The 13,254-nt window shown below is 38.8% G+C and overlaps 1 protein-coding gene across 1 annotated transcript; it reads right to left on the bottom strand.

Annotated features, from left to right (window-relative positions):
* Positions 1 to 530: 530 nt before the first annotated feature.
* Positions 531 to 12,006, bottom strand: SERPINC1 (serpin family C member 1). The gene is made up of 7 exons (XM_015832002.1): positions 11,848 to 12,006; positions 10,102 to 10,468; positions 9,105 to 9,320; positions 7,492 to 7,629; positions 5,553 to 5,946; positions 4,342 to 4,406; positions 531 to 816 (listed from the first exon to the last, which is right to left on the bottom strand). The coding sequence occupies exons 2-7, from the start codon at positions 10,462 to 10,464 to the stop codon at positions 643 to 645; spliced, it is 1,350 nt and encodes a 449-aa protein (XP_015687488.1). The 5' UTR covers positions 10,465 to 10,468; positions 11,848 to 12,006; the 3' UTR covers positions 531 to 642.
* Between the last annotated feature and the right edge of the window lie 1,248 nt (positions 12,007 to 13,254).

The raw sequence follows: 13,254 nt of genomic DNA, 5'->3' as shown, positions 1-13,254 counted from the left end.
CCAGTCATAAGTCACTTTTTAAGTGCTGTTGTAACTTCAAATGGTCACCAAATGAATGGTTGTAAATCAAAGACTTCATTTAGAGGGTCAACCATATATTTGTATAATTCCCATAATTTCTAATGCTACACTGTTCTCCTAAATATCTACCATCTCAGATAAGAACTCTTTTTTTTTATTAAAAATTTTATAAAATTTTACAATTTATATTGTAAAATCAGATAAGAACTCTTGAGACAGTGTGATTTATTGAGAAAATGCTCTGGAGTCTCTCTGCTTCTTGTAAGTAGATATATTTCTGACATGCATGTATTGAATTAACTAACTCTGATTCCAAGTTGGATTAGCAAATAAAACAAATACTGGGTAGAAAGGAAAAACCACAAAGAATAGAGTCACAGTAAACTATGTAGATAGTGACCTTGTTTGCAAGTGAAAGCTGGATTTTGCTGAATCAACCCCAGGGTCTTATTGGAGCAAGGCTACACTGTAGGACAGGCTGTTCAAGTAAATCACAGACGGGGGGGGGCTCTCTTTGAAAGGTTACATTTATTTGGCTGCATGCACTGAGCAACAGACAATGCAACAGAAACACAGATGTGGATGTTGGTTTAAGAAGACGAGCATCGCAAACCAGAGGTTTTAGGAACAGGGATCAGCCACTTTGCCTAAGAAAAGGAGGGCATTTATAGCCACTTCTCTAATGAGTACTATAAAAGGTCTGTTGGCATTGAAGACAACTTTGTTCAAAGGGAATGAGCGACCGGAAATTACAACTGTGGTTGAAGCGGCTGCTTCGCTGCCTTCTTCATTTACCTGATGAAATAAAATGTGCATGCTGAATTAGGAACATTCCTCAGAGACCAAACAGAAACAGTTGTGGGGAAATTTTTCCCCTTTGACAATATTTTTTCCCTAAGAACATCATTAGGGCTGCAATACTTCATAGTTAGGATCAATGACTATAGGTACATCAAAGCTGTAGATATTTCCTTTTCACCCATAGGATAGGAAGGCTTCTTCCTTAAAATGCTGCTGCAATACATGCATGCAAGGTCTAAAAATATGTATTTTATTTCAAAATGTATCTTTTAACCTTATGCTAGTTTAAGCAAGCTTGACTGATTGAACTAAAGAAATCAGTCATACAACAAAATCATCTGATCGATTTATATATCTATATTTCAGATTCAGCCCTGTATTTTTCCCCATTTTCATTTGAACAATACAGCCTTGGAAAGGGAAGAGGAATTTACTGCCAAATTAAGATTAACCAGGAAAATGGGATACAATGTGTGTATATTATGTTTTCTGATTTACTATATGAAGCAATGCTCTTCACCTATCTTAACAAAGCACTGATCTTCTCAAATGGTGTTTGAGACTATGCCTGGGATAATTATTTGTTATCAAAGAGTTCAGAAATAAAAGCTAAAAGTCCTTAATGGTACTACATCTACATGGAGGGAAGTAAGCAGTGGGGTACCACAAGGTTCTGTCTTAGGCCCAGTACTCTTCAATATCTTCATAAATGACTTAGAATAGAATAGAATAGAATAGAATAGAATAGAATAGAATAGAATAGAATAGAATGGGACCTTGGAGGTCTTCTAGTTCAGCCCCTTGCTCAAGCAGGAGAACCTATACCAGACAAGTGACTGTCTAGCCTCTTCTTAAAAATCTCCAGTGATGGAGCGCTCACAATTTCTAGAGGCAAGCTGTTAATTGTCCTCACTGTCAGGAAGTTTCTCCTTAATTCCAGGTTGCTTCTCTCTTCGATCAGTTTCCAACCATTGTTTCTTGTCCTGCCCTCTGGTGCTTTGGAGAATAATGTAACCCCCTCTTCTTTGTGGCAGCCACTCAAATACTGGAACACTGCAATCATGTCTCCCCTATTTCTTCTTTTCTTTAGATTAGCCGAGCCCAAGTCCTGCAGCCGTTTTTCATATGTTTTAGTCTCCAGGCCTTTGATCATCTTAGTTGCTCTTCTCTGATTTTTTTCCAAACTCTCAACATCTTTTTTGTGATATGGTGAAAAAAATTGGCTGCAGTATTCTAGGTGTGGTCTTACTAGGGTTTTATAAAGCAGTACTAATACTTCGCGAATAGAAGGGGAACTTATCAAATTTGCAGATGATACTAAGCTGGCAGGAATAGCCAACACCCCAGAAGACAAGCTCAGGATCCAGATGGATCTTGACAGACTTGAACACTGGGCCCCAACTAACAAAATGAAATTCAATGAAGAGAAAAGTAGTCTTACACTTAGGCAAGAAAAACCAAAAGTACACATACAGATTGGGTGAAACCAGGCTTAATAGCAGTAACTGTGAGAGGGATCTTGGAGTCTTATTGGACAATCAATTAAATATGAGCCAACAGTGTGCGGCAGCAGCCAAAAAAGCCAATGCAATCCTAAATTGCATTAACGGGGATTCAATCAAGACACGTGAGGCACTAATACCACTCTATAAAGTCTTAGTAAGATCACATCTAGAATATGCAACCAGTTTTGATCTCCACACTATAAAAAAGATGTTGAGACTCTAGAAAAAATGCAGAGAAGAACAACAAAGATGATTGGGGGACTGGAGGCTAAAACATATGAAAAATGGTTACAGGAACTGGGCATGGCTACTCTAGTGAAGAGAAGGACTAGGGGAGACAGGATAGCAGTGTTCCAATATTTGAGGGTCTGTCACAGAGAGGAGGGGATCAAACTATTTTCCAAAGCACCTGAAGACCAGACAAGCAATAACAGATGAAAACTGATCAAGGAGAGATTCAACTTAGAACTAAGGAGAAATTTTCTGACAGTGAGAACAATCAACCAATGGAACAGTTTGCCTTCAGATGTTGTGGGAGCTTCATCACTGGAAGCTTTCAAGAAGAGATTGGACTGCCATCTGTCAGAAATGATGTAAGGTCTCCTGCTTGGGGGAGGGTTGGACTAGATGACCCACAAGATCCCTTCCAACTCTGTTATTCTAATTCAACTTTGTCATTGCGTCTTGTAAGGTTCTTTTGCTATCCTGTTCTAAAATAAGCAGAAGAGTTAAAGGTTTGTCAAACAGCTAAAATCAAAAATAATTGCTCCAGAAGACTACAAATGCATCAAAGTCATTTGATCTTTTTAAAAATTTCCTCCAATTATCAGTTTAAAGTCTCCACAATGATGTTAAAATGACAAAATACGCATCATAACATCACAACCCAAGGTGCACCCTTTTATCTTTGTGTTACAATGTCCAATGCAAATATGAAAGCAGTGGAATTGGATTGCATGTTATAATACATACAGTACTGCCACTTCCTTCCCCGTTCCCAACAGATGCCTATTTTAATAATTCAATTCACATGAGTAGATATTAATCAGTCCCATTTCAAAGTGTTTCTACTGAAAGATCAGTGAGAGAGCTCTCTGTTCTTTCCTTTCATCCAGCAGAGCATGATATTCATCCTTTTATCTTGTTCTTTTTAAGTATTGTAAGGCTTCAGAGCTTTCAGTCAAATGGGAAGGAGGGAGAAGAGGTCAGCACAGTGGTGCTGTGATGCTTTGTGGAGCCCCCCCCCAGGGGTCCATCCTCTCTCACCTCATCTTTAATATCTATATGAAGCTGCTAAGTGAGGGTAGCCGATATTTTGAGGCACAATCTCAGAGTGTGGATGGAACCAAATAGGCTGTAGCTGGACACTAACAAGGTTGTTTGTCCATCAAGGTTTTCCATCCATCTAAACAAGTGGTAACAGTTAGATGAGCAAGCTTTATTTATTTGTTTCCTGCCTTTGTTATTTTTACAAATAACTCAAGGCAGCAAACACACCTTCCTCCTACTTTCCCCACAACAGCCCTGTGAGGTGAGCTTGGCTGAGAGAGAGTGACTGGCCCAAGAACATCCAGCTGACTTTCATGGCCAAGGCAGGACTAGAACTCACGGTTTCCATTAGCCTGGTGCCTTAACCACTAAATCAAACTGGCTCTTGGTACGCCTAAAGGAGCAGACTTGGAGATCTTTCATCTGAAAGGAGATCCAGATTTAAATGCAATTCAATCATGAAACCCACCCAAAATCATTCTCTCTGCCCAACATTCCTCACAGTATTGCATGAGGAAAAACAATGCGAGCTCTTTAAAAGGATAACATTTATAAAATAATCTCCTTTGAAATATTTCATTTCCTTCAAAAGGGTTCTGCCTGTACCAATTTCTACTGTGGTGCATAGGTGATCCAGAATGACTTGTCTTTTAGGTTCAGCTAACATAGATTTGTTCAACAGCTAAAGCTTAATTTAGGAAAGAGAATACAGTAGAATGTAAACAAAGAAGGAAACCTGACTCACCTCAAGGAAAGCTTTGTGAAATGCTTCAGAAACATAGAGGCCCGCTTCAGGATCTTCAACTATGCCTGAAAAAGACAATGGGGGGGGGGGGGGAAGAAAACTGAATTTTCTTGTGGGAGAAACCAAAAAGGCACAGAAGTTAATCATGATCTAGGGGTCTAAAGCTGATGCTCTGCAGAAATCAGTCATCTTATTTGGAACAAAAGACTCTGCAAACGTTTTTAGGTATTCTGTCTCACCCAAAGTCAGGAACCCAGAGCTAAACCTTTCTGGAGTGCTGCATAGTGAATGCGCCTTCTCTTTGCTTGGCTCTTGGGGGGGGGGGGAGAGAGGGCAGCTCTAAGTGCCAGGAGGTTTCATGATTAAACGGTAGATATTCCTTTTTCTATATTTGCTGCACTGTTGTCTGGCTGTGAAGAGTTTGTGGAAGGTAATCAGGAAAATCATTTTACAAGAGAATGCAGTTTGTACTACAAGTTAAAAGCTAACGGGGAGATCTTTGGGTTTTTGCTTTTTAGAAATCGCTGAATTACAATTCTCAACAGCACCAACCAGCTTGGACTATAGTGAGGAATGCTGGGGGTATAATTCAGCAATATCTAGAAGTCAACATTTCTTACCCTTTACCTAAAACCAGAAAATAGGTATGTGCTAAAATGATAGTTAAAGTCTGAGGGACAAATTTGTGTACATTTCTGTGATATTCTTAAAAATAACCACAAGTTCAGTTTGTTATGCATATGCAGGGAAGAGGAACTAGTCACGGGTCTCTGACCCAGGAATTGATGATATCCTTACTTCAACCATCCAAAACACTTTTTTTTCATCAAGATGCTAAACAAAATAGCATAAAAATTCTGAACTATCTGGAGTATTAAATTAGGAATCTGTAGCACATTTTCTGACTAACACATAAAAAGGCATATGGTTTCATTTCCTAGACATCTGATGAAGTCAGCTACTGTTCATGGAATTTTTTTTAATAAAACAGGTTAATCAGATATCACGTTACCAGACTCCTACCAGACACTATAGCTATTGCAAAAAGGTTATTTGAACTAAAATGGAAAGCCTTTTTCCCACAATGCATGTGATAGTATCTGGAGGAGGGAGTTCTGGTCCATAGATGAGAGGGACTGCATTATAATTTTTTTTTTTAGTAAATTCATCAAAATAATCATTGCTCCCCACTAAAGCACATCCCAACTGACCTGGCAAACTGGCCCGTTCAGGGCTGAAAAGATCCCTTAATCCCATTTCTTGGAGTTTCTCCTTCAGACTGAAGCTGCTTTCTATCTTGAAACGGGGCAAATGCACTGAGAGGGAGACCTCTTTCAAGGCACGGAACCAGCTTTCCAGCTTCTCTGCAGTTAGCTGCTGCTCCACTTGGGCCAAAGGTGTGTTCAGATAGGGTAGGATAAAGACCATTGTAATATCGTCCCCTTGGTAAGGAAGCTCCAACACCTGGACTTTGGAGTTTGTGATGGAAGCATAACGGAATGTCATTTCCTGATACATTGTGGGCACCTCGCAAGGCTCAGCAGTGACTCTAAAAAAGGGCTCCACCTTTGTGTTTTCAAGAGGGAACTTGGATTTCCAGTGACCCTAGATCAACACAGTGACAGAAAACAGAGCCATCAGCCAGAAATTGAAACTCTGCATTTGTTTTCTTATAATGGATCCAGATCTCCGCAAAATCAATTGAAAGTTTATAAGGAAAATCCATTCCAGTACGAGGATAGGAAAGTGAATTACACAGCCTAATCCACACATCTCTGGAAAATGTTCACAAGGTAAACAAGATTTAAACCCACAAATTCTTCTATAAACTTGGACATTGGAGAAGAGGGGAAGCAGAAACAGCTCCATGCCCTCTCGCTACCTGGAGCCAAGCTCCTTCCTTGACATAAGAGTAAAATAGGGAAGGAAGAAAGCCCCAAGGAGAAGCCTAGAAGCAGGGCCTAAGTAGGCACACTTTATTGGCGTTTGGGAGATAGAAGTTTAGTAGGTTGCAAATATTTTGATACCGAAAAGGGGGAAAGGTTAACTTTAAATTTGAAGCTATGCTTGAGAATACTGGTGCCAGCTTGTTTCCCTGCACAATATAAAACCTGGCAATATTTGCTGGAACCAATAGGAAATTCTATTAGTATGTTCTAATATTCTAGTCAGTAGCTGTTGGCAAGGCATCTGTGAAGAACTGAAAGAGTTTGAGGATGTTCTAAAACCTGTAGACCACGGGTGTCAAACTTGCCACATCATGTGACGTGTCGCGACTCTTTTTGCATTGCTGTCAATGGGGTGGGCGCAGCTTCAGTATGATGAAACCAGCCCGTAGGCCGGCAGTTTGACACCCCTGCTGTAGACTGAGAAGCAGACACGATTGTGCTTCCTTCTCTTACATGCTGTCTCCAATTTCTCAAATTCCTCCAGATTCAGAAAAAAGCTCTATATAAGAAGCAATACTGTAATTGCACAGGAGGCATTAGGACTGTGGTCATCAGGGCTCCTGGACCTGATAATGGCTATAATAGGATTTTAGAGAGGAGGTCTTTGGCAGACTGACCTGCAGCACTTCCATCTTATCACGTTCTGACGGGAGGATAGTAAAAGAAGAAGCTGATGTAAAATGTAATTGTGATAAATTTAGAATTCAAAAGTGAGCAATGAAAAGAATTTACTACATTCTACAAAAAAGTATTGCGCCAAAAGGCATTCAATCATCTGTATATAGTCACTATAAATATGTGTCAACTGCAACATTTGGTTATAAATACAACCCAGGAATAAGAAACTTAAACAAAGGCAATTCAATAAACTGAAGACCTCAGTCAAGCTTCCTCCTTTTTTCATTAACAGCAAGGCCTATTATTGAAGGAGGAAGGTCTGTTAGAAATTTGTAAAGTGGTCTGAAGATTGTGCTTAGATCAAATCAAGTAGTCTTCATTCTTCTTGCCTGTCTTAACTTGAAAAATGTGACTTGCATTGAAGTCATAGTTAGCCAAATTACTTTAAGTGGAGTTTTTCAGAAAAATCTGTAAGTTTCAATTTCAGAATTTATATAATGACACCTCCATTCCCTCGAGAATGATTAATTATATAGATTTCATTGATTTTCTATTTTTCCTGCTGGTGCATTATTTTCCATACCTTGAAGTAAATTGTGTTGACTAGTATCATAACAGTGAATTCATTGATGGCTCCTTCTGGGATCACATTTGTTATACGCTTCTCAGTTTTATTTGCCACCCAATCATTGATGATTACTCTGGATAATTCTGGCTTCTCCTGAAAAGGATAACATGGAAAAAGGTAGCTTTTTTGTTTTATATATTGTACATCCATTTGGATGCACTCTACTCCAGTGACTCTAGGCAAATTATTATATATAAAACTAAAACATCCATAAAATATTTATTAAAAAAATAGAAATAGAACAGAACAGAAATAGAATAGAATAGAATTCTTTATTGGCCAAGTGTGATTGGACCCACAAGGAATACAATGAATATAAGATATAATGAAAGCTATTGAATGTTATTAATATAAAATACTATGACCATTTGGAGAATCTCTCCTCTGAATTGACTTCCCCATGTTATTATTAGCTCATTCTTATAGCAGTGTTCCTCAATCTTGGGAACTTTAAGATATGTGAACCTGGATCCCAGAATTCTCTAATCAGAATGCCAGGTGGGGAATAAATAAGGGTTGAGGTTCACACATCTTAAAGTTTCCAAGGATGGGAAATACTGCCTTACATGGTAGTAAAGAATGAATTATTTTAAACTTATAGATAATTGAAATCAAAGCTATCTCAATTAATACAATCTCATGGTTGACCTTGCAGATTAAAAAGCAGAACTACATAGTGCAGTAAACTAAGCAACAAGGCTGTACTTGGATGCCAGGATCAGTGGGATTACAGCAAGAACAATTGCCTCCTTGAATGGAATAGGGCAGCATCAAAACTGGCTGAATTAGTTCTTTTATTTTCTTTCTTACTTTTTCTCAACTAGTCCAGGAACTGCAACTATTCATCCCCCTGGCAACCTGGAACAGATTTGTCCCACCCAAAATTTTTGTTCTCCTTTTAAAGCAGATAAACACAGAATTATTGGAGTGCTAGTCCATCTGCAAGACAGGACGGTATGCATTTACACTGTTGGATCATCACTGGAAAGATTCTAATTCAAATATTACTGGGCAATTTTTGGCAAGTCAAGGGGTTCTTGTGAAAAAACCAGAGGAGGTAAATGTCATGTATGCCACACTGGTTATAACTTTAATATATTATTAGAGTTAGCATTTGAAGAAATGTGTATCCAAGAAACATACAGTACATGGATTGGGGGGAAAGTAATAAAATTAGCTATGCTGACTATACAAAAATTTGCACATACAAAGGCAACATCTTTGTTGGGACAACAAAAACATTGCAACAGAGTGTATAAAGGTTTGAATTATTTGGAACCTTTTTTCTGTCTGGGTGGTAAACCAAGCAAAGTGTGGGGTAAGACAAAGACAGGGAAATCAACAAGGATCAAAGGCTGGGGCATCACCAGGCCAAAAGCCAAAGCACAACAGAAAATGTTACTTTGCATTCACCAACAGCAGCATTCAGTCAGCCATCAAGGAATATCCAACTTTCAAAAAAATCATAGAGCCACATCAAGGTTTTCAGGATCCTGAGACTTACAGATGATATTCAATTACTTGCAAATAGAGCAGCATTACCCCTTTATACTGTATGCACAGCTCACCTTGAAGTTCAAAGGCCAAAGTTTAGCTCCATAAACCACCTCGCTAATGTTCTGATACGTTTCATTGAATTTGAGAGACTTTTCCCCAAAAAGGCGATTGGCTGATACCAACTCGGAGGATTTGTTGACTTTCTTGTACAGTCGACAATTCAGTTTGGCAAAGAAGAAGTGGATTTGATCAGATGTTTTTTCTGAAATTGTGTCAAACTGAAAAACCTTTAAAAAGAGACCAAGGAGAAAGGAATTGGAAAACAGTTCAGCTAGTAGAAGAAAAGCCCTGCCTAGAAATGCCACTTGGCAGCCTGCCCAATTTCAGTTGGGATATTGGAATTGAAAAAGAGTGTGATGCCAGATTAACATGGCACGTTTGAGGCATATTTGAGGGACAGAGGAAACTTAACATTGTGATAATTTCAGGTATATAGGAAAATTTAATAAGCCTCAGAAGTCATTGGCACATTATTTTAAAAGCCTAGAAAATTAATTGTGCAAAGAATGGTCACATTTATGCTAAATAACCATTTTTCATTTGACTTTGAAATCTCAGTCCTTCAAAATATTTGAATGTATGGCAGGCACCCTCATTCACAGATGTTTCAAGTGCAAAGAACATAGAAAACATGACTCTTATCAGGCTTCAAAATTTAGTATGCCAGGCTGATCTATAGCAATGAAGGAAGAAACTGCCTTCATTTTGGGCAATTAAAAGTTTTTAATTCAGATTTTTAGAATCTGAATGGATACATATACATGTACCCAGCTAGTGCATAACTATTTTAGTATGCGTGGATTTTAAGGAGATGATAGATTGCAAGAAAGTATCTTTAATACATTGTTCCGTAATATGCTTCCCTGATAATGACATCTATTTTTCTTAAAAAATATGTTAAGGCTGTGGATATAAAATGAGAGATGAATGGTCTCTGCTAATAGCAGGAGTAACTAAATCCAGCCTAATAACCAAGGAACCTGACCACAGCCCTATCCTGACATTTACCGTCATTAGCTGCTGAAGAGTTCTGCCACAGGCACCCAACTTGGCCATGGCAAAAGCGGTGGAAATACTGATTGGTGACATAAAAAAGTTCTCATTTTCACCCCTGGCATTGGTTATGTTTTTGTATAAGAGGACAGCAAAACGGGAATTGGCATTGGACAACTCCCAGACACGAGGGTTGGTAGAAGTTGGGATTCTCTCTTGATCCGCCTCCTCTTGCAACTTTTTCTCGGGGTTACGATAAATGCAGATTGGATTTACAGGGATATCCTTTGGCTTGGCAGTACATATATCTTGTACTGAGTGGGACTTTGTGGTGCCAGTACACCACAAACAGAAGAAAAACAGTATCAGGAACTGCATCTTCCTGTAATCAAGAGAAAGTAACATTTTGGACACATATTTTTTCAAGTCAAGACCATTTTACATCCAAGAGTGGTGTGAACCATTTGGAGGAGTGGTTTGAATGGTTGACACAAAGCTAAGGCCACTCTTCATGGAAACACCCAAAGTCAAGAGACATAGTCATATATTCCTGACTGACATTTGGTTTTCCTAGGGATTGCTTTGAGAAATAGGAAGGGATGATGTGTTGGTTACAACAGATTCACAGACACTTCCTTTTTACTTCGAGCTGGGTATGTGGGGCCATAGCCCACAGTCTTGACCAAAGTATGTCAATCTCTTCATATAAATGGACTTTTGCTTGTCTACTTTGAAACAGAAAAAAAGCCCACAAAAACTACCTCAGCTAACAGATCCAAAAGGAAAATTAGCATATATCTACACGTGGTTTTAACCTGGAACTTAAGCGTGGGATTTTCACATAAAAGGGATCTTTGATTTTTATTGGATGTTCAACAAGAGGATATTTTGGGGTGAGATGCATTTGTTAGATATTTGGTTAGCTATATACAACCAACCAACAACCATCTTCTGCCATTGTTTCCTCAGCAACTTGTAGTCTATATCGTTGTGACTATCAAGATTTAGAGCCTAATTTGCATATATATTTATCTACAGTATCTTCTTTGAAAAACCATTAAAGTTGATGCCTTTGAAGAAAGACATTCGACTGCCCTGTTGTTTACCATATCAAATTCCATTAAACTGTCTTGAGTGCTAGAACTATCAAAAAAAATCTTAATTTAAACTTTTTTATCCTGCCTTTATTAATTTATAAGTAACTTAAGGTGACGAACATACCTAATACTCCTTCCTCCTCCTATTTTCCCTACAATAACAACCCTGTGAGATGGGTTGGGCTGAGAGTGACTTTCATGCCTAAGGTGGCACTAGAACCCACCATCTCTTCGTTTCTAGGCTAGTACCTTTACCTCCCATCAATTTTGCTGTATCTTACTTAAATTTTAATGATTATGTATAAATTTTATTTTAGCCACTCTAATTCATTCCTTCTTTTTAAAAAAAATCCCCAAAGGCTGAACAGTTAAATGATTCTGGAGAAAAATGTAATACTGAGCTAGATAACTGATCACTCATGACCATGTTCCCTAAGGCAACCTCATTCAGGATTGGTCCCACATAAGAGGATACTGAGATTTCTCATTGAAAATCTTTATTGCTGGATGAAACACAATAAACTTTGTAGAAAGAATATGGACAATTATATTCTTTTTTCAAATTCTGTTAACCACATCCCTACTTTTCTAGTGAAAGTAATCATATATTTCTACCATTGTGTTCTATGTTTTCTTTGCATAATAAATATCTGAAATCTCTTACCTTTTTCTTGTGTTATTCTCTCCAGTAGAGTAGGATGATCAAAGGGCTGAATTGTTAATTTAGGCAAAAAACCATTTCAAGTCGTAAGAATATTCCTGATGGGCGTTTATTGCCTGGCCGTACTCTTCTCAACCAGCTCCAAAACAAGAGGAGAGAAGAGGAAAGGGGGTGGGAAAGCCATGAAGGTCAAAGGCCACTGATCTCAAAAAGCAAGTTAAACAAACAGTGGAACAAAGCAATGTTTATTCTGAGAGCAGCTTTAATGTTCAGCATGAGGACACACGCCACACATATGGCAGAGACCCAACCCAATGAGAAAAGAGTTACCTTCTTTGCTGCACATAATCTTCGTTTGACAACTGAGAGAGATTTTAAGACTTGTTCCTGTTAGATCAGAAACAAACAATGGAGCTTTCCGAAGGCCTCCTTTTGAGGAGTGCTGGAGTTAGAACTGCAGCCCTTTGCCAGAAACAGTGACTAAAGTACACCTTGGTGAGGTCAGAGCCTGCAGATAACAAACAGTGCCAAGAACAATGGGGAAGTATGATTGGAGGGGAAGAGAGACTTTAGTGCAGGGTCCCATTGCATTTTTCAAGGATTTTAACAATGGGTAATTCCACACAAGGATAGTGTGCTAGGTTGACAGAAGTTCTAAATGTTCTCCTGTTTGTCCCTCCCCCCAGTGTACTGAAACCTCCAAGATGCTTATTGCTACTAGATTTGTAGCATGTTGCTACCATTTATTGGTTGTCAGGGTTGTTGCAGCCCAGATCTGGTATTCCAAGCACAGCTAAAACTTCCTTTTGCAAAATATTGAGCTTCTGAGCCCAGTTTCCCACCAGCTTTCCACTGTCTCCTGAAGAAGGGCAGCCACGACTATCTTTCCATACCCTCTACAGTTTGGAGTGTATCTTTGGGGAACTTCTATTTTAAGACTCTTTGGTAAGAAAAACCAGCCCATACCTACCAAGCAGCTTTCTGGCTCTTCTATTTGACTCTGGAAAAAAGAAAAAGCCCCCAGCCAGACTCTGGTCAATTTCACCCAACTCTGCTTGGTGGCTGCACCCAGAAGAGTTACCAGACTCCGCAAGGTGAGAAAAGCCTCTGATTGCTTCTCCCACTCTGCTTTTCCAGCCACAAACAGCCGCGGTTACAGTCAAGCATAAACAAAATGCCTGGTTGCTAAATGATTCATAGCTGAGCAGAAAATACAGCCCCCCTTGAACTTCTTTTTTCTTCTATGTATAGCTAGATACTGTATGATTCTTTTCCCTTGATAAAGTAAGCAGGCTAAAACTCAAAACTTTAAATTAAATTCAGGTGGTGGGGTTTTTTTTGGGTGGTGGTGGAAGATACTTATCCCAAAGAAATGTTTCGCTTCTCATCCAAGAAGCTTCTTCAGCTCTT

Source organism: Protobothrops mucrosquamatus, unplaced genomic scaffold, assembly GCF_001527695.2.
Source record: "Protobothrops mucrosquamatus isolate PMUCROS unplaced genomic scaffold, P.Mucros_1.0 scaffold_294, whole genome shotgun sequence".
Classification (NCBI taxonomy): domain Eukaryota; kingdom Metazoa; phylum Chordata; class Lepidosauria; order Squamata; family Viperidae; genus Protobothrops; species Protobothrops mucrosquamatus.
The sequence above is the reverse complement of the archived record's forward strand: the minus strand, read 5'-3'. Positions and strand labels throughout refer to the sequence as shown.

Excerpts from the sequence above, each read along its gene's own strand:
- SERPINC1 (XM_015832002.1), bottom strand. The coding sequence starts at position 10,464 with ATGCAGTTCCTGATACTGTTTTTCTTCTGTTTGTGGTGTACTGGCACC. Across the intron at positions 7,630-9,104 it reads TTTGGCCTTTGAACTTCAAG|GAGAAGCCAGAATTATCCAG; the intron begins GTGAGCTGTGCA and ends TATCCTTTTCAG. Across the intron at positions 4,407-5,552 it reads TGAACGGGCCAGTTTGCCAG|GCATAGTTGAAGATCCTGAA; the intron begins GTCAGTTGGGAT and ends TGTCTTTTTCAG.